Source organism: Misgurnus anguillicaudatus, chromosome 13 (assembly GCF_027580225.2).
Source record: "Misgurnus anguillicaudatus chromosome 13, ASM2758022v2, whole genome shotgun sequence".
In the NCBI taxonomy this organism is placed as follows: domain Eukaryota; kingdom Metazoa; phylum Chordata; class Actinopteri; order Cypriniformes; family Cobitidae; genus Misgurnus; species Misgurnus anguillicaudatus.
Window position 1 is genome coordinate 28,456,482 of NC_073349.2, and position 23,998 is coordinate 28,480,479.

General features: G+C 38.7%; 2 protein-coding genes across 4 annotated transcripts in view; one reads left to right on the forward strand and one right to left on the reverse strand.

The window, feature by feature from the left end:
* Positions 1 to 4,195: 4,195 nt before the first annotated feature.
* On the reverse strand, positions 4,196 to 14,911 carry LOC129430952 (uncharacterized). Its single transcript, XM_073875531.1, has 3 exons — positions 14,784 to 14,911; positions 11,819 to 12,982; positions 4,196 to 6,157 (listed from the first exon to the last, which is right to left on the reverse strand). The coding sequence occupies exons 2-3, from the start codon at positions 12,939 to 12,941 to the stop codon at positions 5,733 to 5,735; spliced, it is 1,548 nt and encodes a 515-aa protein (XP_073731632.1). The 5' UTR covers positions 12,942 to 12,982; positions 14,784 to 14,911; the 3' UTR covers positions 4,196 to 5,732.
* A 503-nt stretch (positions 14,912 to 15,414) lies between these two features.
* Positions 15,415 to 23,998, forward strand: part of kcng1 (potassium voltage-gated channel, subfamily G, member 1) — a 77,916-nt gene continuing 69,332 nt past the window's right edge. For 2 of the 3 annotated variants that reach the window (XM_055188613.2, XM_055188614.2), the window contains exon 1: positions 15,416 to 15,750. The gene's annotated coding sequence lies outside the window, so the exon portion shown is untranslated. Of the gene's footprint in view, positions 15,751 to 23,998 lie in introns of all 3 variants that reach the window. The other variant, XM_055188615.2, reaches the window with a different exon arrangement.

The following is a 23,998-nucleotide window of genomic DNA, read 5'->3' on the forward strand; positions in this document are numbered from 1 at the left end:
TAGTAATCATAATGGGGACAACCATGAGAAAAATCCAACACTGTATTTATTTGTTTAAATGAGAAATCGTTGACAGTTTCTGTTTTACACATTCATAAAAAATTCTGTCAAGTGAACAATTCAAGAGCTCAGGATTTACAGAGAATTCATGTGCGATCTGCACGTGTATGTCAACAGCACAAAATGTTTTAATAAACAAGTACTGTGCTTAAAGGGAAACTTCACCCATTTGCATTAAGCTTTGTACCGTTAGAACCCCAGTCATGTTTTTGAATGGTCGTGCACCATTCCCTCAGTTTCCCCTGAGAGGGGAGAAATACTGATTTCAGTGAGGCACTTCCTTCTTTCAATGATGTAAAAATCGTCATTTTGCGTCATTGAAAGAAGGAAATCCTGTATCTCTATTGAGTGTGAAAGACTACAGACACTCATTCCTCATTTTTCCAAGGTGGGGGCTATGGGTGGGACCCACTCACGCTTCAGACCAATTACAGATAAGTGGGTGGGACTTACGAAAATATACGAACACAGACCGAAAAAAAACGACCAGCCGCCATCTTTATGCTAAGCTAAGCTAAACAGAAGTTGTGGAGCGAGCCAGAATTCATGTTACAATAACAGTGGAAGTTAATCAATATTACATGGAAGAGGGTGATTTTACAAGCGTGATGCTCTAATCCGCTGTTCATTGCACCTTTATGAGCCACAATACTGCAAAGAGCTGAGGCAGATGTAGGAACAGAAGCCCGAGGAGTAGGCCGGAGCCTGGGCGTCGGCTGGGTAGAGGAGCCCGGTGAAGAAGCAGCAACCATCGGCCTCTGCTGCGCAGAGAAGCTTGCCTGTTCTCTCGCTGTGTGGCTTCTTTATAACATTTCTGCATCAGATAAGGATATGGACGTTTGTTTGGTGAAGGTTTCTATGCAAGAGAGGAACTTTGCGCGCGTTTGGAACGTTTATTTCACGGACATGTTTCGGTTTACGAGCAGACGCGCTGCGGAGTATATAAGCTTGGACGGACTCGCGCCGTTTGCTTTCGGTTTAACATTTCTGGATCAGATAAGGATATGGACGTTTGTTTTGTGAATGTTTCTGGTCGCGTGCTTATTTCAAAGACGTGTTTCGGTTTACGAGCACAAGCTCCAAGAGCTGAGGCAGCGCGTATGTGGAGATATTATGCAGGGGACACGTTTGTGTGGAGGATGCATGGTAAAAACGGACGTCTGACTAAAGTGAGACAGGGGTAGCTGCAGCTTGGAGCAATGGGCGTGGCAGGAGGCAGGGGCGTGGCAGGAGGTAGGGGCGTTGTAAGAGGTTTCTCATTGGTCAAAGGAGCTTTCTCCTGGCAACTGCGTTGGCCAATCAGCCGTAACCATAGTTATACGTCATTTCCTTTAGCTAAAAAGAAATCGTAATTTTCTTTTGAAGGAAAGAAGATGGATATAATACATGTGCGATATAATTTGATGGTCTCTTTGCTTGACGTCTTTTCAGCTTCGGGGATTATTTAATTGTTGTTGACAGATACATGTTACAGTGAGAAAAATTAATGACTGCATTTGCATCGAAGACATCCGAGTCGGCGATTTATGTCGATGTCCCTTCTGTGCTCTCAGTGTTGTTAGACCTTGTGAATATCGCAAGATACAAAGCCATTTGCAAAGCCACAGATTTCGCGCGGTACGCCATGAAGGGGGTCACTGTGCGTTAAGATAGAGAGTTTGATGGCTTCTGTTCGAAGGAATGTGTTTTGAACACAAGAACACAAGCCTTTGATGACAACTTCAATTGTCGTTTCAAAAAAATATTGTAAAAATGACTGAATAAATGTTTTTTGGATAAAATGGTGTTTGTTTTGCTTAATTGATTAATGTCACTTAAAATAAGTTTATTAGACCGTTTTTACTTCATTTAATAATTATATGGTGAGTGTTTGATCAAACACGTATATGCCTTTATAGAGCCAAAAATTTACTGTACCATTTTTATAAAAATAACATTACTTTTAGATACATTTTTATCTTTAAAATAATAATTTGTTTTTTAATTATTTTTATTTTATTATTTAGTTCAAATACAGAAATTTCAAGTATAATGCAATAATAAATGATGAATACAAAGCATTGTAAATACAGCTCAAAATGTGTAAATCGGAGAATAACAAGTATAACATGAAAAATACAAATGAATACAAAAATAAAAGTTTATGAATCAAAGTAGTTATAGATATTTTCAAAAACTTTTTGTTTTGTGATCTCATGTTTGAAAGGGTTTCCAAGTATAATGCGAGGTCTTACAAAAGTCAATACAGGAGGGTTTCTTTTATTTGTGTATTATGCATATAAAACCTCGACAAAATAATTTAATTATATAATTATTTCCAGAAAAATATGGGTTTTGGAAACAAAGTAAAATGTCGTTCTAAATTCTAATACTGGGAATTTCTATTTTAGGAATACCTATTTTGAAGTCAGTCCAAAACGAAACAGAAAAGGGGCAATACAAAAATAAATATTTAATATCTTTAAGTGATGTTTTACAAAAAGTGCATTTATCACAAACATTATGAATGTTTTTAATGATTGATCCTAAAAAAGTTGCGGTGGTGATGACGTCATGTAACCCGCGATATACAGAAGGTGTCAAAGGTAACGTACTTTTGAATGTATTCTCAATATCATTATTGTTATTTTAACAGTGAAAGAAATGTATTTTGTATGGTGTTATATATGCAGCTAAATGTTGTGCTATATGAAGAGTTGCCATTAGGGGGCAACAGTGTTCTATATTAGAGTGAGTTCTGTACTGAATAAAGCAGTAAAAGAAGTGAGTGAATCAGCAAACAGTGTGTGAGTGTTGCTCTGTGTGTTACGATAAAATTGTTTATATACATACATACATCAGCAAGCAACATAATATATAGTGATTAAGTTTATGGTTCGCTTTTATGCGGATCAGGAAGCTTTTCGCGTCCAATTGAAAAGACCTTACGGCACGCCCCATTCCTCGTGGCACGCCCCATTTCTTTCCGACCTCTTGCCACGCCCATTGCTCCAGTCTGCAGTTACCTCTACTTGACTAAAGTGAGTGTTTATATTTTCTTTGTTATACTAACGTGGCATTTATGTACACAATAGCATATCTGAGCGGTGTTTTATATGTCTATATTGTGAGAGCAGTGAGGCCAATAATAACACAAATGTAATTACAGTAAACAAGAGACAAAAAGAAAATTGGTAAAACTAAATAAACATTTAAATTGCATACACTTTTTTTAAGTACTTGGAAAGACATTTGTACTGCGGATCTGAAACCGCACGTTACTGTTTGAATAAGACTTTGCTACACACCAGGCCAGAGTGTTATTGTGTGTACCACAATGTAACATCACGTTTAAAAGTAAATCATGATTGGTGTCAGTCAGACACAGTGGTGGTGGCTATTTTTTTTTGTTTTACTAACGTGGCATTTATGTACATAATAGCATGTCTGAGCCGTGTTCCGAGTAATGGGAGTGGCTTGCAGAGCTGTGCATTGTGGTGCATAGTGGCAGTTGTAGTTTTTCATACAAATGTGCTCTAAAGTCACATTTTGTCTTTTCTCTGTCAAATAGGCACAAAATTCTACATTTATGTTACATTTTGACTACAAATATGACTCACTTTCCATAAAGATTAATGTTCCTATCAGTGAAATGGCCCTTTAAAGGAACAATGTGTATTTTAAGTACTTTACTAACTTTAGTCAAAATCAATGTCTTTATTCATAAATATGTCCTCATTGGTGTCAAAAGAACTCTGCCAATGATCTGATTTCTTTGTAAGCTTAGAATTTCTTCTCTTTATTTACATTGAACAGGTAAATCCAAGGAGGCTTCCATGTCGTTCAATCATATTAAAAAACTATAATAGCAGTGAGGGACAAAAACCACTAGCCTACCGCAACGTTAAGTGCGGACCACGACAGCCGCTTGTTTATGTTGTTACTGCTGAAACCTAACGCCCACTTCAGTAACTGATGAGAGACGGATGACGTGAACGCCACTGCTTTGTTCTCATTGGTAGTCGCATTCATAATTTGCATAAAGTTAAACATTTCTTAAGGTTTTGTTAAAAATATATAATGTAAAATAAACTATTATAAGAATTTGATGATCTAGTGATTGATTGTATGTTATTCTACATTGTAAATGTCAACATTCAAGTTGGATTTCAGCTTTATTGTACAATAATTTAAACAAAGCAGTTGATATGCCATAGTGACAGCAATACATTCAAGTGAATCAAATCTACAGAGTACAAATAACACCATTAACTTTACATACAAAATGTCAAACAGAAAGACTTTTACATGACTTCATATAATAATAGCATATGTCCAAATCATCAAAAAAATTAACTTTACAAGATGATCCTACACAAACTTCGTATTCATCGGCCCTTAATTGCCCAGCACTTTATCACATTTGTTGTCACATATTTTACAATGTTTTCATAACGTCAAGCAATATGAGGCACGAAAGTTGACAAAAGTAAAGCGAATGCAGGAAGAGAGAGCGAATGTGCGCGAGAAAGAACGAACAAGCACGCGAGATGGATCCTGATGATGATTTTTTACAAGACAATGCCGTGATTATAAGGTGGTGTTATTTCTTAGGTTAATTTCTGGGTAACGAGTACAAGAGTACACAATAGATTAATTTAACTGATTTGGCAATAGACAATTCAGTATTAATGAGATATCAATATAGTGGTAAAGGTGCAAGGTGTTTTAATGTATTCAGGCTTGCTTCTCCCACGCGTGCCATTTTTCGTGCATTTTGGATAATTTTCATGCACAGACAAGCACGCACTTTGACCCTCTTGCTTGCATTTTGTCTCTCTTGCGCGCACACAAACTCTGTCTCTTTCACAAACTTTGGCTCTCTCTCGAGGCATTCACTTCACATTTGTCCACAACCGTGTCTCATAAAGCAATGCTCTGGAGCGCCCAAACGCTTTGAAGAGGATGAAAGAGGCACGGTCACGTTTTCCACAACTACTGTATGTGTTTGGGCATTTGGGTTGATGCTCGAGCTGTGCCCCAAAGAACCCACAGGGTCAGCGCCTAAGTGCGTGTTTATTGGAGCACTTTCATCCATAAAACAATACACTGTTCACATGAGAAACCTTTTCCGGGTTTACAGCCATGCTGAAAACGTGTTCTGGTGGTGTACTGGTAGTGCAGATTGATACTTTTTTGCAACCTCATAGTTCGGCGCCCAAGCCAGCGGGTCATCACGGATATCAGTTGCCTTTCCTCACAAATAGCGCACTTTGGAGTATGCTGGCCATTTGCGTTCACATGAACTTGAAGAACTCGGATCGCACTAAACCACCGCGGTGGTTATGATAACCGTCATAGCCCTAGCCGTGACATACCGGTTTACTGCTGGTCACATATCTCCACGTGATACAAATTTGCAGAACAGAGTTCACCAGACTTGAACCGTCAGCGGTGGACAATTTGCAAATGTTTAACATGTCCATATTGTCATCTAACTGTTGGACTACAAATCCAGTGTTAATTTCTAGCAGACTCTTAATGGATTCTGCCAAAAAACCGGAAGTAACCAAGCAGAAGTAGAAGTATTTAATGAATGTATAATACTTGCCAAGAGCATTCGATTAATATCATTATCTCATAATTGATGGAAGTGGCATTTGGTGGCTTTTGCATCTGAACTTTTCAGCTTTTTAAAGCTTTTCTCCAGTATGAATTCTCATGTGCCTTTGGAGTTGGAACTTACGAACGAAGCTCTTTTCACACTGATCACATCTGTAGGGCTTTTCTCCAGTGTGAATTCTCATGTGCATGTTGAGACGGAATTGACAAATGAAGGTGTGTCCACACTGATCACATCTGTAAGGTTTTTTTCCAGTGTGGGCTTTTTTGTGCTCATTAAGGTGCCATTTATTCTTAAAACTCTTTCCACACTGATTACATGTGTGAGGCTTTTCTACAGTGTGGACTCTCATGTGCCTATTAAGGTCAGACTCAGGAATGAAGCTATTTTCACACTGATCACATCTGTAAGGCTCTTTTCTAGTGGGAATTTGCATGTGCTGATTAAGATGACCTTTCTTAGTGAAGGTCTTTCCACACTGAGGGCAAATAAGGGCATCATTGGCTGTTGTTTTTTGGTTGTTGTTCCTTTTAGGTGACAAATTCCGCTCAGTAATCGAGCAGCTCAAAGATTCTTCCTTGGGTATCAAATGATGAGGTTTCTCCTCCATTTCATCGAGGTGTGAACGTTCCTCCTTTACTGCTTTCTGATCTAAAATGAACAGAGAAAATCATTATGAAGAATTTGACAGTAAAAAATGCACTAAGAAATTCTGAAACTATAATTAGGAGTCAAGCCCAGAATGGGCGAAGACCCCTATGGTAACCTTTAGTTTTCTTATTATTCTTCCGTCTTCTTATTCCGCCAATGCGGTCTATGGCAGCCTATAGCAGCATACATAAGAAAAGTTATGAAATTTTGGCACGCTTTTAAAGGACTGTCCAAAAAGTCTCCACAGCAAATTTGGATACTCTATCTCAAACCCGCTTGCACCACCAACAGTTCAAACTTGCACTCATGCTTTTGCTTAACTCTGACCTGTAAGTCCTAAACACAAAATAAAAAAAAAGTCCTAAACACAAAATTGTTTCCTCTTATTCCTTGGCTCAAGACGATTAGATTGGACCCTATGACGTCATTTTCCGTCATGAAAAATGTTCCGCTATTTTAAATTATTCGTAAAACCTACTTTTGCGAATGATTTGCTTTTCGTTTTAGCCTCTCCATTTAGCTTTTCCGTGACTCCTTGCAAATTGTCAAATGAGAAATGCAAATTACCTATGGTCAGGTGGATGTAACAAGCTCGCTGATTGGGTCAGATTGTACGTCATGCGCAGATTTATAGATCCTCGGATGAGGACCCAAAGAGTCACGGAAAAGCTAAACAGAGAGGCTAAAACGAAAAGCAAACCGAATAGCGAAAAGAACAAGGAGAACCATCGGGAAATGAAAACAGAAATGTTAAACGGAAATGCCCTTTTAAATGCATAATTTAAACCTGTATTTGTAGTTCAATTTATAAATCCAGTTATTTATTTCTCTTGTTTAATCGCTTTTTGAAATACATTTTGAAATTCCATTATTTAATTAAGAATTTATAAATGCAATTTAAAATGATGAACTTATTGAGTGTTTTATGTTGTTTTTGTAAATTGTTATATTACTTTGAACTATTTATTAATGGATTAATATTTCATTTCTACATTATTTTTATAATCTCACTTTTTATTGCCTAATAAAATGTTACATAATGATTTTTTTTGTAACTTTTGTCTATTATTTATAGATTCATTAATGAATTTTTAAACAAATGTATATTAATTGCTATTTTTATTGTCCAGATAGTTATTAAATATTGAAGTTCTTTATTACATTTTGCATGACTCTTGTGGTCCTCCATAGTTATCGCAGAAATCAGGACCCAACACGAAACAGAGGGTCTTGTATCACACTGAAGGGGCTTATTTGCCAATAACAGTTAACAACCTGTACCTGTACATTATCCCGCTTATTACACGGCTATCTCATAACTAAGGTAAGGAACATTAAATATAGATTTTAAATATTTTATTTGCTTATTTTTAATAAATGCAGACCTTCTACGAGGAAAACCCTTTTACTTTTGGTTTTAAGATCCGAAAGTAAAGAAAAAACTATTTGATTTAATCATTTGTAAATGTAATTTAGTTAATTAAATTAGTTTAAATAGGGAAGGAATGATATTGATATACCAAACTAGTTGTAATAATCATGTCTACCAAGAGAGGTCTACAGAGGCTGATAAGTAATATCTGTGTTTCCACTGCTTCTATTAATGTAAAGCTGCTTTGAAACAATCACCAATTGTGAAAAGCGCTATATAAATAAAATTGAATTGAATTGAATTGTTTGATAAAAACATGGCCTTTATATAATGTAGAGGAGGATGTAAAATTCTTCACAAAGACCACTGTTTTCCAACCATACTTTGGGTTTAACAATTAAGTGTTTTAAGCACTGTGGGCCCTTTGTACACATGGTTAAGGTACTTTTTAATGTGTGTGAGTGTATAAATATGTTCATCAACCACCACCAAAGACTAATGTTGATTCAGGAAAAATCATGTACATACCTGAATAAATCAAATCACCTTCATCTGATTCTGTGTCTTCTTGTTTCACTTCTATCCCACAGTCCAGCAGATTCAATGATGTCTTCTGGTCTTCATTACAGACAGAAACCAGAAGATCTGTAGATGTTTGATCAATAAAGCCACAGAGAGAGACACCAGATACATCCTGGAAATAACATTAAAACAAACAGACTGTGATGATGTACTTTCACTATAGGATCAACACTGAACACACAAACCTCAATCATGATGACAAAGACTGTTTAAGTGTTTTAACTTATACAAACCTTTGTGTTGAGTTCATCTCTCTGTCTGAGCTTTGACTCCAGTAACGCCACCTCTTTCTTCAGCTGAGAGATTTCTGTCATCAAATCATCAATATCCAGCATGGACAGATCAGTTCCTACTGATTTACAGCACATCACATCCATCTGATCTCTCATGATGAACATCTGAACACAAACACATCACCATTATAATATTCACACAAAAACATTTTTAATAGGATTATATAAGACTGGAACTTTGTTAAATCAAGAAACAAAACCTTCCTGACTACAGAAATAATTTATTTGTTATTTTAAATAAGAAAGCAAAAAATAATGCTTCGTTCACGACAAAAAAGATAACACAAACATTATTCACAGACAAATAAAAAGCAAAAACAACACAACACGTATTACTAGTGTTTTTGTGAGCTTCTCCTCTTCTTCTTCTTCTTCTGTTGATTTATGTAACACGCGGAGAGTTTGCGCCATCTGCTGGACGGGACCGTGACGCAACAGCTGCTTGACAACAGTCATTTACCATAGTTACACACACATCCCTACGATTTACTAAAGTTCGTTATCATAACGGGGACAACCATGAGAAAAATCCAACACTGTATTTATTTGTTTAAAGGAGAAATCGTTGACAGTTTTTGTTTTACACATTCGTAAAAAAATTCAGTCAAGTGAACAATTCAAGAGCACTGGATTTACAGAGAATTCATGTGCGATCTGCACGTGCACGTCAACAGCACAAAATGTTTTAATAAACAAGTACTGTGCTTAAAGGGACAATGTGTAGTTTAAGTATTAACTTTAGTTAAAATCAATGTCTTTATTCATAAATATGTCCTCATTGGTGTCAAATGACCTCTGCCAATGATCTGACTTTTCTTTGTAAGCTTAGAATTTCTTCTCTTGATTTACATTGAACAGGTAAATACAATGAGGCTTCCATGTCGTTCCATCATATTGAAAAACTATAATAGCAGTGAGGGACGAAAAGCACTAGCCTACCGCAACGTGCGGACCACGACAGCCGCTTGTTTATGTTGTTTCTGCTGAAACCGTCTATATCTGGTTGTCATAAACAAATGAGTAACGCCCACTTCAGTAACTGATGAGAGACGGATGATGCGAACTCCACTGCTTTGTTCTCATTGGTAGTCGCTCCGAAAAAGTAATTCATAATTTGCATAAAGTTAAACATTTCTCAACAAGGTTTTGTTAAAAATATATAATGTAAAATAAACTATTATAATGATTTGATGATCTAGTTATTGATTGTACGTTATTCTACATTGTAAATGTCAACATTCAGGTTGGATTTCAGCTTTATTGTACAATAATTTAAACAAAGCAGTGGATAATGCCATAGTGACAGCTATACGTTCAAGTGAATCAAATAACACCATAACCTTAATATACAAAATTTCAAACAGAAAGACTTTTTCATGACTTCATATAATAATAAAATATGTCCAAATAATTAAAAAATACAAAAAAAGAAAAAGGCTGAAGTAAAACCTCAAAGTCACATCTTAAACTTACAGGTTTGATTCCAAACTGCAGAGACTTTAACTTTACAAGATAATCTTACACAAACCTCTTATTCATCGGCCCCTTATTGCCCAGCACTTTTTTACATTTTTTGTCACATATTTTACAATGTTGTGATAACGATGTCAAACAATATGAGGCATGGAAGTTGACAACAGTAAACGAAGAGAGCGAATGTGCGCGGGAAAGAACAAACAAGCGCGCAAGATGGAGCCAATGTGTGCGAGAAAGGACATGCGAGAGGGAACGAAAGTGTGCGAGAGAAAGCAAATGTGTGCACGAGAGAGAGACAAAGTGCGAGAGAGAGTCAGGGAAAGCCTGAAACTTGTGCTGTAGCGTAATTTTCATGCAATAAATTTTGTTATGTTAATTCATTACAACAATGTACAGAGATTTTACTGAGCTGAACACTTCTGTGATATTTTATATTCATATGTGATTTTATGTTGGGTCAGTGCTGTACAAAGACTTGTGTGATGAAATAAACCGTGGTCCAGTCCCCCCAATGCATAACTGAGAGAGAAACTTCTAATGGGAAAACTTATTTTATGTTACCAGCAATGACAAAACCTATATAACAACATGTAAGTAAAACATAACTCCCCAGTCATACGCATTAGAGACGCATTAGCTAATCTTAAAGGAAACAGAGACTGAAAACATGAAATCTGTATATTTTATGCTGAGTAAGTTTGTTGGCTAATGATGATTTTTTACAAGACAATGCCGTGATTATAAGAGAATTCAGTATTAATGAGATATCAATATAGTGGTAAAGGTGCAAGGTGTTTTAATGTATTCAGGCTTGCTGCTCTTGCGTGCGCGCCATTTTTTGCGCATTTTGGAAAATTTTCGTGCACAGACAAGCACGGTTTATCTCGCACGCACTTTGACCCTCTTGCTTAGATTTTGTCTCTCTTGCGCGCACACAAACTCTGTCTCTTTCACACACTTTGGCTCTCTCTCGAGGCATTCACTTCACATTTGTCCACAACCGTGTCTCATAAAGCAATGCTCTGGAGCACCCAAACGCTTTGAAGAGGATGAAAGAGGCACGGTCACGTTTTCCGCAACTACTGTATGTGTTTGGGCATTTGGGTGGATGCTCGAGCCGTGCCCCAAAGAACCCACAGGGTCAGCGCCTAAGTGCGTGTTTATTGTAGCACTTTCATCCATAAAACAATACACTGTTCACATGAGAAGCCTTTTCCGGGTTTACAGCCATGCTGAAAACGTGTTCTGGTGGTGTACTGGTAGTGCAGATTGATACTTTTTAGCAACCTCATTGTTCGGCCCTCAAGCCAGCGGGTCATCACGGATATCAGTTGCCTTTCCTCACAAATAGCGCACTTTGGAGTATGCTGGCCATTTGCGTTCACATGAACTTGAAGAACTCGGATCGCACTAAACCACCGCGGTGGTTATGATAACCGTCATAGCCCTAGCCGTGACATACCGGTTTACTGCTGGTCACATATCTCCACGTGATACAAATTTGCAGAACAGAGTTCACCAGACTTGAACCGTCAGCGGCGGACAATTTGCACATTTTTAACATGTCCATATCGTCATCTAACTGTTGGACTAGAAATCCAGTATTAATTTCTAGCAGACTCTTAATGGATTCTGCCAAAAAACCGGAAGTAACCAAGCAGAAGTAGAAGTATTTAATGAATGTATAATACTTGCCAAGAGCATTCGGTTAATATCATTATCTCATAATTGATGGAAGTGGCATTTGGTGGCTTTTGCATCTGAACTTTTCAGCTTTTTAAAGCTTTTCTCCAGTATGAATTCTCATGTGCCTTTGGAGTTGGAACTTACGAACGAAGCTCTGTCTACACTGATCACATCTGTAAGGCTTTTCTCCACTGTGAATTCTCATGTGCCTGTTGAGATCACACTTACGAATGAAGCTCTTTCCACACTGATCACATCTGTAGGGCTTTTCTCCAGTGTGAATTCTCATATGATTTTTGAGATGGGCCTTACGAATGAAGCTCTTTCCACACTGATCACATCTGTATGGCTTTTCTCCAGTGTGAATTCTCATGTGCATGTTGAGACGGAATTGACAAATGAAGGTGTGTCCACACTGATCACATCTGTAAGGTTTTTCTCCAGTGTGAATTTTCATGTGCATGTTGAGTTCAAACTTATGAATGAAGCTCTTTCCACACTGATCACATCTGTAAGGCTTTTCTCCAGTGTGAATTCTCATATGATTTTTGAGATAGGACTCAAGACTGAAGCTCTTTCCACACTGATCACATCTGTATGGCTTTTCTCCAGTGTGAATTCTCATATGCTTGTTGAGATAGGACTTACGAATGAAGCTCTTTCCACACTGATCACATCTGTGAGGCTTTTCTACAGTGTGAATTCTTATGTGACTTTGGAGACGGAACTGACAAATGAAGGTCTGTCCACACTGATCACATCTGTAAGGCTTTTCTCCAGTGTGAACTCTTATGTGCCTGTTGAGTTCAAACTTACGAATGAAGCTCTTTCCACACTGATCACATCTGTAAGGTTTATCTCCAGTGTGAACTCTTATGTGCCAGTTGAGATCAGACATACGAATGAAGCTCTTTCCACACTGATCACATCTGTATGGCTTTTCTCCAGTGTGAATTCTCATATGATTTTTGAGATGGGCATTACGAATGAAGCTCTTTCCACACTGATCACATCTGTATGGCTTTTCTCCAGTGTGAAGTCTCATGTGATTATTAAGTATAGATTTATATGTGAAGGTTATTCCACACTGAGGGCAAATAAGAGCATTTTTGACTTTTGACTTTTGCTTGTTGTTCCTTTTAGGTGACAAATTCCTCACAGTTATCGAACAGCTCAGAGATTCTTCCTTGGGTATCAAATGATGAGGTTTCTCCTCCATTTCATTGAGTTGTGAAATTTCCTCCTTTATCACTTTCTTATCTAAAATGAACAGAGAAAAACATTATAAAGAATTTGACGATAAAACATCTGAAACTATAACTGTTTGTGTCTTTGTCATTACTGGTTAATAATTATATATATAAATATATATATATATATATATATATATATATATATATATATATATATATATATATATATATATATATATATATATATATATATGAGAATTTTATATATATTTTTATTTATATAAAATTATTTTTGCACCCCGGAACGTTTCTCACTGGATGAGTTTCGGTGGACCGATTATACTGGAGCACCAACTAGCATTCATGACTTCAGACAACAACAAACCACAGTGATCATGAATGAAGAAGCTGATGAGACCGCTTTGGTTGGCCCCGTGGATGGGAAATTTTGGTATAAAAAACAAACGGATGGAAGCGTCGATAAGAGCATGGTTGTGTGCAAGCTATGCAACAAGGAATTCGCATATCATTGCAGCACATCGGGCCTCAAGTATCATCTCAATGCAAAACATATAGCAGCTAGAGTGGACGTTAGCCCGACTCCGAGTACAATGACTTGGTTGAACAAAAATAAACAATATTTTGTTGCTTAAGCTTATGTATTCAGTTATTATTCAATTATATACTAAGAATCCATGTAAAAAATAACTTCTCAATATTCTTAGGCAAATATTTATATGCGATTAAAATGTGATTAATTTCGATTAATTAATTACAAAGCCTCTAATTAATTAGATAAAAAAATTTTAATCGAGTCCCGGCCCTAATATATATATATATTAGGGCTGGGACTCGATTAAAATTTTATATATATAAGAAAAAAAATTCTAAGCGAATCTGTGTGACGTAACTTTTTGTTGATGTTTGAACTGTTTTCAAACAAACGGAGCGTAGCTAACTCCTCCCCCTCCCTTCTGGGCTTTCATGAACGCGCCTAACCCCCACCCCCAAATCCTTCTTGTCGTTTATTGGCTGGAACACTTTGTTATGGTTTCTGTTTGTAGGTTTGGCCACTTTGTTTTTATTGCAGTGTTTGGAGGATGGGCTGTCTACAGAGATCGCGTTTTTTTTACAGTTTGATCAGCGGACAGGCAGCAAGCAGATAGTGAGGAGATGTTTTCTGTATGTAACAAAAAATGTTTTATGGTCTAAAACGTGTGAATTCGCTTAGAGCACCATTAAGTATGTATATAAATATAAATATAGACACATGTAATTTGTAGTTTGCCAATAACCGTTAACAACCTGTGCCTGTACATTATCACGCTTATTACACGGCTACCTCATAACTACAGTAAGGAACATTAAATATTGATTTAAAATATTTTATTTGCTCATTTTTAATGAATGCAGACCTTCCGCGGGGAAAACCCTTTCTTTCGGTTTTAAGATCAGACAAAACATTCAAATGTCAAGAAAAACTATTTAATCATTTAAAAAATGTAATGTAATTAATTAAATTAGTTCAAATAAATGGGAAGGAATGATACTGATATACCAAAGTAGGTGTAATAATCAGGTCTACCAAGAGAGGTCTACTGAGACTGACAAGTTATATCTGCGTCTGATGATAAATGCATGGCCTTTATATAATGTGGAGGAGGATGTAAAATTCTTCACAAAGACCACTGTTTTTCTAACAATACTTTGGGTTTAATTATGAATTATTTACATATAAAACAGTTGTAAACACTGTGGGCCCGTTGTACACATGGGTTAGGTACTTTTTAACGTGTGTGAGTGTATAAACATGTTCATCAACCACCACCAAAGACTAATTTTGATTCAGGGAAAAACCCTGTGCATACCTGAATAAATCAAATAACCTTCATCTGCTTCTGTCTCTTCTTGTTTCACTTCTATCGCACAGTCCAGCAGATTCACTGATGTCTTCTGATCTTCATTACAGACAGAAACCAGAAGATCTGTAGATGTTTGATCAGTAAAGCCACACAGAGAGACACCAGATACATCCTGGAAAAACATTATAACAAACAGTTGTGATGATGTACTTTTACTATAAGATCAATTCAACACTGTGTCATACACTGAGATTTTAACACTGAACACACAAACCTCAATCATGATGACAAAGAGTGTTTAAGTGTTTTAATTTATACAAACCTTTGTGTTGAGTTCATCTCTCTGTCTGAGCTTTGACTCCAGTAACGCCACCTCTTTCTTCAGCTGAGAGATTTCTGTCATCAAATCATCAATATCCAGCATGGACAGATCAGTTCCTACTGATTTACTGCACATCACATTCATCTCATCTCTCATGATGAACATCTGTACACAAACACATCACCATTATAATATTCACACAAAAACATAATTTCAATAGGATTATAAACGACTGCAGCTTTGTTAAATTAAGAAAAAAAACCTTCCTGACTACAAAAATATCATACACACAATGAAAAAACTGCAAAAACAACACAACACTTACTGCTACTTGAACTGTTTGTGTGCTTCTCTTCTTCATCTGTTGTTTTATGTAACACGCGGTGAGTTTGCGCCATCTGCTGGACGGGAGCGTGACGCAACTGCCATAGTTACACACACTTTCCTACGATTTACCACAGTTAGTTATCATAATGGGGGCAACCAAGAGAAATACCCAACACTATATTTATTTTTTTAAAGGAGACACCGTTCACGGAGTTTGTGTTTTAGTAAAAAGTTCAGTCAGGTGAATAAATGAAGAGCACAAGATTCGCGCGGTTTACAGAGACTTCATGTGGAATCTGCACGTGCATGTCTACAGCACACCAGGTATTTAAGCAAGTAAATCGCTAAATTTACCAGTTAAATTTACTAATTCTTTTAGTTTATTATTCATACAATTGTTTCGTTAAAATTTATTTAATTTATCGGACATTTCTTTATGCATAAATAAATTGCAGTCAATCCACAGAAAACATTTTATTCTGAAGTTTGTCTTTAAAATGCAGTAAATTATGCTTTTAATTATTAGATATTTTAATTGAGTTAAATGGTTTCATTTGTTTTATTTACATTTACGTTACATAAAGAATGGAAACACCTTTATTATTTTTATTAATAACTTTTATTTATAAAAGTTAGAATTTATTATAAAATGTATACAATTAATTATATTACAGACTGTATAAGTCATATATCCATAATACATCAAACAATATCATGCATAAATACAGTATTTAACCTTGTAAAGTAGTAGTTACCCAAAAATTTAATTTTGTAAGCATTTACACATTTTCATTTTATTCAAACCATTTATTCAGAAATGGTAACTAAGACTGACAGCCTCATGGCCATTTACTTTCATTGTAGAAAATTCTCTTATTGTAATGTTAAACTGAAGAAAGCCATACTGGTTTAAAGTGACAAAATCTGTTAAACCAACACTTTATATTAAAAAAAAACTTTTATTTTATAATAAATAATTGACCCTTTTACTTTTTGTACACAAATTGTAGGTCAGTGAAAACCAAGAAAGTTTATTTATGAGGTTTTACTTCCTAATATAGAAAAGAAAAAGAAATCAAACACCTCAATAAGGTTCATTAGTTAACATTAGTTAGCTACATTAGTTAACATGAACTAATAATGAACTGCACTTATATAGCATTTATTAATGATGACGTGCGAGCGTATGCGCCATAGATATGTATAATAAAGGCTAGATGTCGTACGGCGGAGTCTCTTATGTCATCACCTGGCGTCCATCTTACCACAGGCATCTGGCTCATTGAGTTTTAATGGGGCAGGTACTTTTAAATGACCATAACTTGCTCAATTTTCTACTGATTTTCAAACGGTTTGGTTTCTTACACACGTAATTAACATGACTATAATTCTGGATGCTTTAACATTTTTCATGAATTTTCTTTAGTATAAGTATGCAGGGTACATCTTTGACGTTTATAACAAACCAAACCGTTTGAAAATTGGTAGAAAATTAAGCAAGTTATGTTCATTTAAAAGTACCTGCCCCATTAAAACTTAATGCTACGAGTGAGCGAGCATCCTGTGGTAAGATGGCCGCCAAATGCGGACGTTCCACTCAATTGGCCAGCAGCGCGGGCGAGACATCTAGCCTTTATACATATATATGGTATGCGTGCGCAGTTTGGCAATGGAAGTATGGCAAGAATCAGCAGTGAAGCAACACAGACAGAGAAAGTTCTTTTAAAAAGTTAACTTATGAACTTTTTAACACAGATACCTGATCCGTGTACTATAGTGGAGTGGATAGAAGATGTTAGCAGATGGCCAAAAATAAAGTTGCCAGATACATACGTATATTAGTATATTATATTAGTGCAACCAAATGCAGCAACCAGACATTTTAATGCTGGGAAGTGGGAAGCCATTTTAATAAACTTTCTGAGTTGCTAACACGTTAGAACCAAGGGGGAATAACACCACTTCTGTTGCCCAAATGCGCGTGCAGGCTATTTAATCACGTGACCTGTATAAGGGTCTATAGGAAAAATTTTTTTTATTACTGTAAGGAATGCTCAGGAATACTGGGATCCATTTTGCGGTGTTTATTTAAAACAAACCAATCAAGCAAACAAATCAAAACGTGAGGCAGAAGAGTAGTCAGGTATACAGGCAGGCAGATCAAAACACAGATAGACAGTCCAATCCAGGCAAACAAAGCAAAGGGGCAAATCCAAAAGGCAGATAAACAGATAAACAGACAAATGGTCACAACGATAGGCAGTCAGAAATCACAATCAGAATAACGCTCGGTACGCAGGTAAACTGGCAATACTTCGCGCTAGCCCTAGGCTAGCTTGAATCTTAAATAGCAACAAACAGGAAACAGTCAGAGAAGCAGAGGGCGGCGCCATGTCAGTACTCCGGCGAGGGCTCCCTCTGGCGGCGTGGCGGTATGGACGTTACAGAATCCCCCCCTCTAGGAGCGCCTCCTGGCGCTCTACGGGGCCTTCCTCTAGGGCGTGGTGCAGGACGGTCAGGTCTGGCTCGATGGAACTCCTCGATGAGGTTGGGATCCAGAATGTCGTCCGAGGCTACCCAGGACCTTTCCTCCGGGCCATAGCCCTCCCAATCGACCAGATACTGGAGACGACCCCCGCGCCGCCTCGAGTCCAACAACTCCCTCACGGCGTATGCCGGTTCCCCGGCAACGTCGAGAGGGGGAGGTGGCTCAGGAGGCTCGGCGTTGGGGTCGTACTCAGCATGGTAAGGTTTTAGCAGGGAAACATGAAAAGAGGGAGAAATACGATAATTAACAGGCAGCTCTAACTGGTATGTAACATCATTGATTTGTCTTATTATTCGGAAAGGTCCTACGTACCTCGGACTTAGTTTCTTAGACGGGAGCTGAAGTTTCAGATCCCGGGTGGAGAGCCAGACCCTCTGACCAGGCTGGTACGGGGGATGAGGACGTCTGTGACGGTTGGCATGGAATTCTTGGTTGCGGATCGCCCTCTGGAGTCTAACATGAGCGCTTTCCCAAACCTCTCCACTCCTCCTCATCCAGTCGTCAACGGCTGGAACATCCGAAGGCTCTCCTGACCAAGGGAACATGGGGGGTTGATAGCCGAGTACGCACTGGAAGGGGGTGAGATTGGTGGAGGAGTGTCTCAATGAGTTCTGTGCATACTCGGCCCAGGGAAGGAATTCTGACCAGCGGTGTTGTTCTCGGGTACAATAGGACCTCAGGTAGCGTCCAATCTCTTGATTTAACCTTTCAACTTGGCCATTAGACTGGGGATGATAACCAGATGTTAAGCTTACATTTATGTCCAGATTATTACAAAATGCTTTCCAAACCTGTGAGGTGAACTGGGTCCCACGGTCAGAGACGATGTCTTCGGGTATTCCATAGTTCCTGAACACATGATGAAACATAGCTTCGGCGGTCTCCATGGCAGTGGGTAAGCCTTTGAGGGGTATAAGGCGGCAGGATTTAGAAAATCTATCAATAATGACTAGGATGGCTGTATAATTATTAGAACGTGGCAGATCAGTGATGAAGTCAATGCTGAGATGGGACCAGGGGCGTTGAGGTATGGGTAAGGGTTTAAGAAGACCGGAGGGCAAATCTTTAGGAGTTTTGGATTGAGCACACACTCTACAGGATTTCACAAATTGGGCTACATCATGATTCAGGGTGGGCCACCAGAAGGATGTTTGGACTAAAGCTGTGGTGCGGGTAATACCTGGGTGTCCTGAGCTGAGTGAGGTGTGTACCCATTGCATAATTCGGGGCCGCAGTGTTAGGGGAACGTAAGTTCTCTCAGGTGGGCATTCAGGCGGAACAGGGTCATTCAAGTGTTCTTGGGTGATTTCCTGCATGATATCCCACGCTATAGGAGCAATGATAAGAGAAGGTGGTATGATAGGGACAGGTGAACGGTCAACAGGAGTGGGTTCGTGGTATCTGGACAGAGCATCAGCTTTACCATTCTTGTGACCGGGTCTGTAGGTGATTGAAAAATTGAAACGGGTGAAGAAAAGTGACCATCTTGCCTGGCGTGCATTCAATCTCTGAGCTCCCTTCACGTACTCGAGGTTTTTATGATCCGTCAGAATGACAATATGATGCTTCGCACCCTCAAGCCAATGCCTCCATTCCTCCAGGGCTGCCTTAATCGAAAGAAGTTCCTTGTTGCCTATATCGTAGTTTCTCTCTGCCTGGGTGAGTTTTCTGGAATAGTAAGCACAAGGGTATACCTTATTTTCTGGAACGTGACGTTGCGACAGAACAGCTCCTACTCCAGTATCCGACGCGTCGACCTCCACGATGAACTGCTTTTCAGGGTCAGGATGTTTCAGGATCGGGGCGGTGGTGAAACAGGTTTTTAGCTTCTGAAAGGCTTGCTCAGCTTGTGAGTTCCACAGGAGTTTTTTGGGTTTACCTTTCAGTAGGGATGTCAGGGGAGCTGCTACAGTACTGTAGTTGCGGATAAATCGACGGTAGAAGTTTGCAAATCCAAGGAAACGCTGCAAATCCTTAACAGTACGGGGTGGAGGCCATTCGGTGACTGCCTTGACTTTGGTGGTGTCCATCTCCACACCCTGGGAACTAATATTATAGCCCAGGAAGTTAGTTTTCATGACATGAAACTCACATTTCTCTGCTTTGACGTATAACTTGTTCTGGAGGAGACGAGACAGGACTTCTTTAACATGGCAGACATGGTCTTCCATAGTATTGGAATAAATCAAGATATCGTCAATGTAAGCAATAACATACTGGTTCAGGAGGTCCCGGAACACTTCATTGATGAATGACTGGAAGACGGCGGGAGAGTTAGATAGACCATACGGCATCACGAGGTATTCATAGTGCCCTCTAGTGGTGTGGAATGCAGTCTTCCATTCATCACCTTCACGGATAAGAACCAGATTGTAGGCACTACGTAAGTCCAGTTTGGTATAGATCTTTGCTTCCCTCAATTGTTCTAGGGCAGAAGGTACAAGAGGTAAAGGGTAGGGAAATTTAACAGTGATATTGTTCAAACCTCTATAGTCGATGCAAGGTCTTAAGCCACCATCCTTCTTCTCTACGAAAAAGAAGCCAGCTGCAGCAGGGGATGTAGAGATGCTAATAAAGCAGTTTTGGAGTGTTTCAGTGATGTAATTTTCCCTGGCTCGGGTTTCTGGTTGAGTCAGGGGATAACCTTTACATTTTGGAGGCATAGCATTAGGTAGAAGTTCATTAGCACAATCCCTATGTCTATGTGGTGGTAATTCGGTTGCTTTGACTTTGCTAAAAACTTCTGCATATTCAGAGTAGACATCAGGAATCATAACATTCTTACCAGTAGGGCTTTCAACATTGGTAGACAGACAGGGTTTGTGCTTCATATGGTTAATGCAGGTTTTCATACAACGAGATGACCATTGTAGAATCTCTCCGGTTCTCCAGTTTATCTTAGGATCGTGTGCGACAAGCCAGGGGTGTCCCAATATGATGTCATAACGGGGTGAAGAGATCACATACAAGGTAATAGTTTCAAGATGAAGTAGACCAACTTGAAGAGTGAGGGGAACAGTCTGGTGAGTAATACCTTTGCCGATGGGTACATTGTTGACGGCAGAAATGCTTAATGGAGGTTGGCATGGGATGACAGGAATGAGAAATTTATTGACAACATCTTCATTAATGAAGTTTAGTGCAGAGCCAGAGTCAATTAATGCTGTGAATGACATGGTTATATTATCGTGGATGATCGTTACTGGTTGTGAACACATATCATAACAAGAAGGGAGGTTAAAGAATTGGTTTACCGTGTTGGTGTTGCGAGGTTTCTTAGATGGGCAGTTATCGATACGATGTCCAGGTTTCCCACAATAGAAACACAAGTTGTGCTCACGACGTCGTTGTCGTTCTGCCATGGTCAAAGGAGCGAACCCCATCTGCATTGGTTCTACAATGTCGTCATTATTTACAGCGGTATGGAACACTTTACTGGTGGCATATACAGGCCTAGTGGAAGTTTTCAGTTTCGTTCTAGCAGGCACATTTCTCATCAGGTTATCGATGTGTACAGACAAAGTCACAAATTCAGAGAATGAGAGGTTCTCACCTTTACATGCCAGTTCAGCTTGAAGATCCACGTCCAGACTGTTCTGAAAAATATCCTTTAGCGATTTATCATTCCAACCGCTTTGTGCTGCAAGCGTGCGAAATTCAATGGCATACTCTGCGACAGGACGATGGTTCTGGGACATATTTATGATCTGCGATGAAGCACTTCTTCCCCCCGCTGGGTATTCAAACACTTCTTTAATTTGCTGTACAAAATAGGAGTACGATGTGCGGATACGAGGATCGGTGTCCCAAACAGCGGAGGCCCACTCGACCGCTTTGCCAGTCAACAAAGAGAAAACTTTAGAACACATCGCATTATCAGATAATTTATCACTCACATGATCTTGAAAATAAATATCCAGCTGACGAAGGAAGCCCCTCACGTGTTCCGCTGTACCATCAAACTTATCAGGTTCAGAAACGCTCATTCGTTTCACAGAGGTGGATGGTAATGCTTGAATATAGCCAGTGAGGTGTTCGTTAACGGCTTGAAGCCGTGTAAGCTGTTCCTGATAGCCCTGCAGGAGCGTGCTTTGTTGTTTGTAAGCAGCCATTAGATTGGTTACTTCCGCTGGATCGATGGTAGGCGAAGTATTCTGTAAGGAATGCTCAGGAATACTGGGATCCATTTTGCGGTGTTTATTTAAAACAAACCAATCAAGCAAACAAATCAAAACGTGAGGCAGAAGAGTAGTCAGGTATACAGGCAGGCAGATCAAAACACAGATAGACAGTCCAATCCAGGCAAACTAAGCAAAGGGGCAAATCCAAAAGGCAGATAAACAGATAAACAGACAAATGGTCACAACGATAGGCAGTCAGAAATCACAATCAGAATAACGCTCGGTACGCAGGTAAACTGGCAATACTTCGCGCTAGCCCTAGGCTAGCTTGAATCTTAAATAGCAACAAACAGGAAACAAGCAGAGAAGCAGAGGGTGACGTCATGTCAGTACTCCGGGGAGGGCTCCCTCTGGCGGCGCGGCGGTATAGACGTTACAATTACACTATAATTCAGAATGCTGCAGATTTTCAGGACTCAAATTAGCATATTAAGTGTACCATTATATCCTAATGTTGACTGGGATGCTTCATTTTCTAAAGAAGCACCTGCTCTCTTTATATCTCCAAACTGATTAAAATAGTAATCATTCAGTATACAGTAGTTTCGGTAGATCATTTATATACATAGACATGAAAAGCCCGACCATTCAAGCTAAGAAAGTTGAAATGAGCAGAACTTCAGGCCTTTAATGGTATCAGCCTCTGAGGCCCTTTGTAACTCTTTGCCCTCAGAGAAATAAGCAGCTTGTAGCGTTTCCTTGCTTGCTAGGCAACAGCTTGTTTGGGCCCTAACTGGTGATTAATGGCTTGAATGAACCCTGTGTTCAGGAAGTCTCTTGGTATGACATCACTGGCTTTGAGCAAAATAAGTAAATAAAAAGGCATGTGGGGTGCGACAGAATAATTTTTCCCATTTTCTCGCCCTTGCAGATTTGCTGTGAGTCATTTGCCCTTTATCTTCGATTAGATAATCAAATCTGATCTCATGCACATTATTATGGATCTAAGAATATATAACATGAATGTTTTCACTGGGTGGGAATTTTATTCAATATCGTGCTAGTGTATGACCGTGCAAATCACCCAAGCCAGTTGTTTCTTGTTTTTCTTTATTTTTTTGAGTGAGATTGTGTAATTGAAAGTAGCCTAAGACTTAACCAAACAGACTGTTTGATTATGCAGCACATCATGCAGTTTTGTAGCGATTACAGCATAGCAAACACACGAAGAAGGTCAATTTTAATGAGTTTATTATAATAAAACACTGATAGACATAATGGTTAATAATGATGACCTCAGGCTACGCTTTATGCCGTGAAATGTAACATGGATGTGGTGCGTGATTAATTTGGACGCATATTTCACTGTAATATTGCCTTCAAGCAAGTCTGCTGAATTGTGGTTGTGTAACAGGCTACCACTGATCCTGTGTCCTGCATAGCAACATGCTTTTGTGGCAGTCGTCTCTGAACCTGTGGCTTGTTTATCAGGGCTCCAGACTAACTTTTTTCACTAGGATCACAGTGGCCCCCAACTGAAAATTTTAGGGGCGCAACCAGAAAATTTAGGGGCACACACTGTAAATCAACATGCTAACCAAATATTCACATTTCTACTAATTTCCACTGTATTACTAATAAATACTTAAATGATAAATGCAGATAGTACAATGTGCTGTTTCAAATTCAGTGTCACATCACAAAAAAAAAGGTCAATTTACTGGTCGCACATGTGCAACTGGATGTAAAACACAGTGGCACACTCTCAAATTTTGGTGGCAGTCTGAAGCCCTGTGTATGGAGGGCTCTATTCAGAACCAAAAACACAGTCACACCCCTGAGAAACAGTAAACAGTTGTTTTGATTGAATGCTGCATTTGTACAGTAGCTGGAAATACTGCAT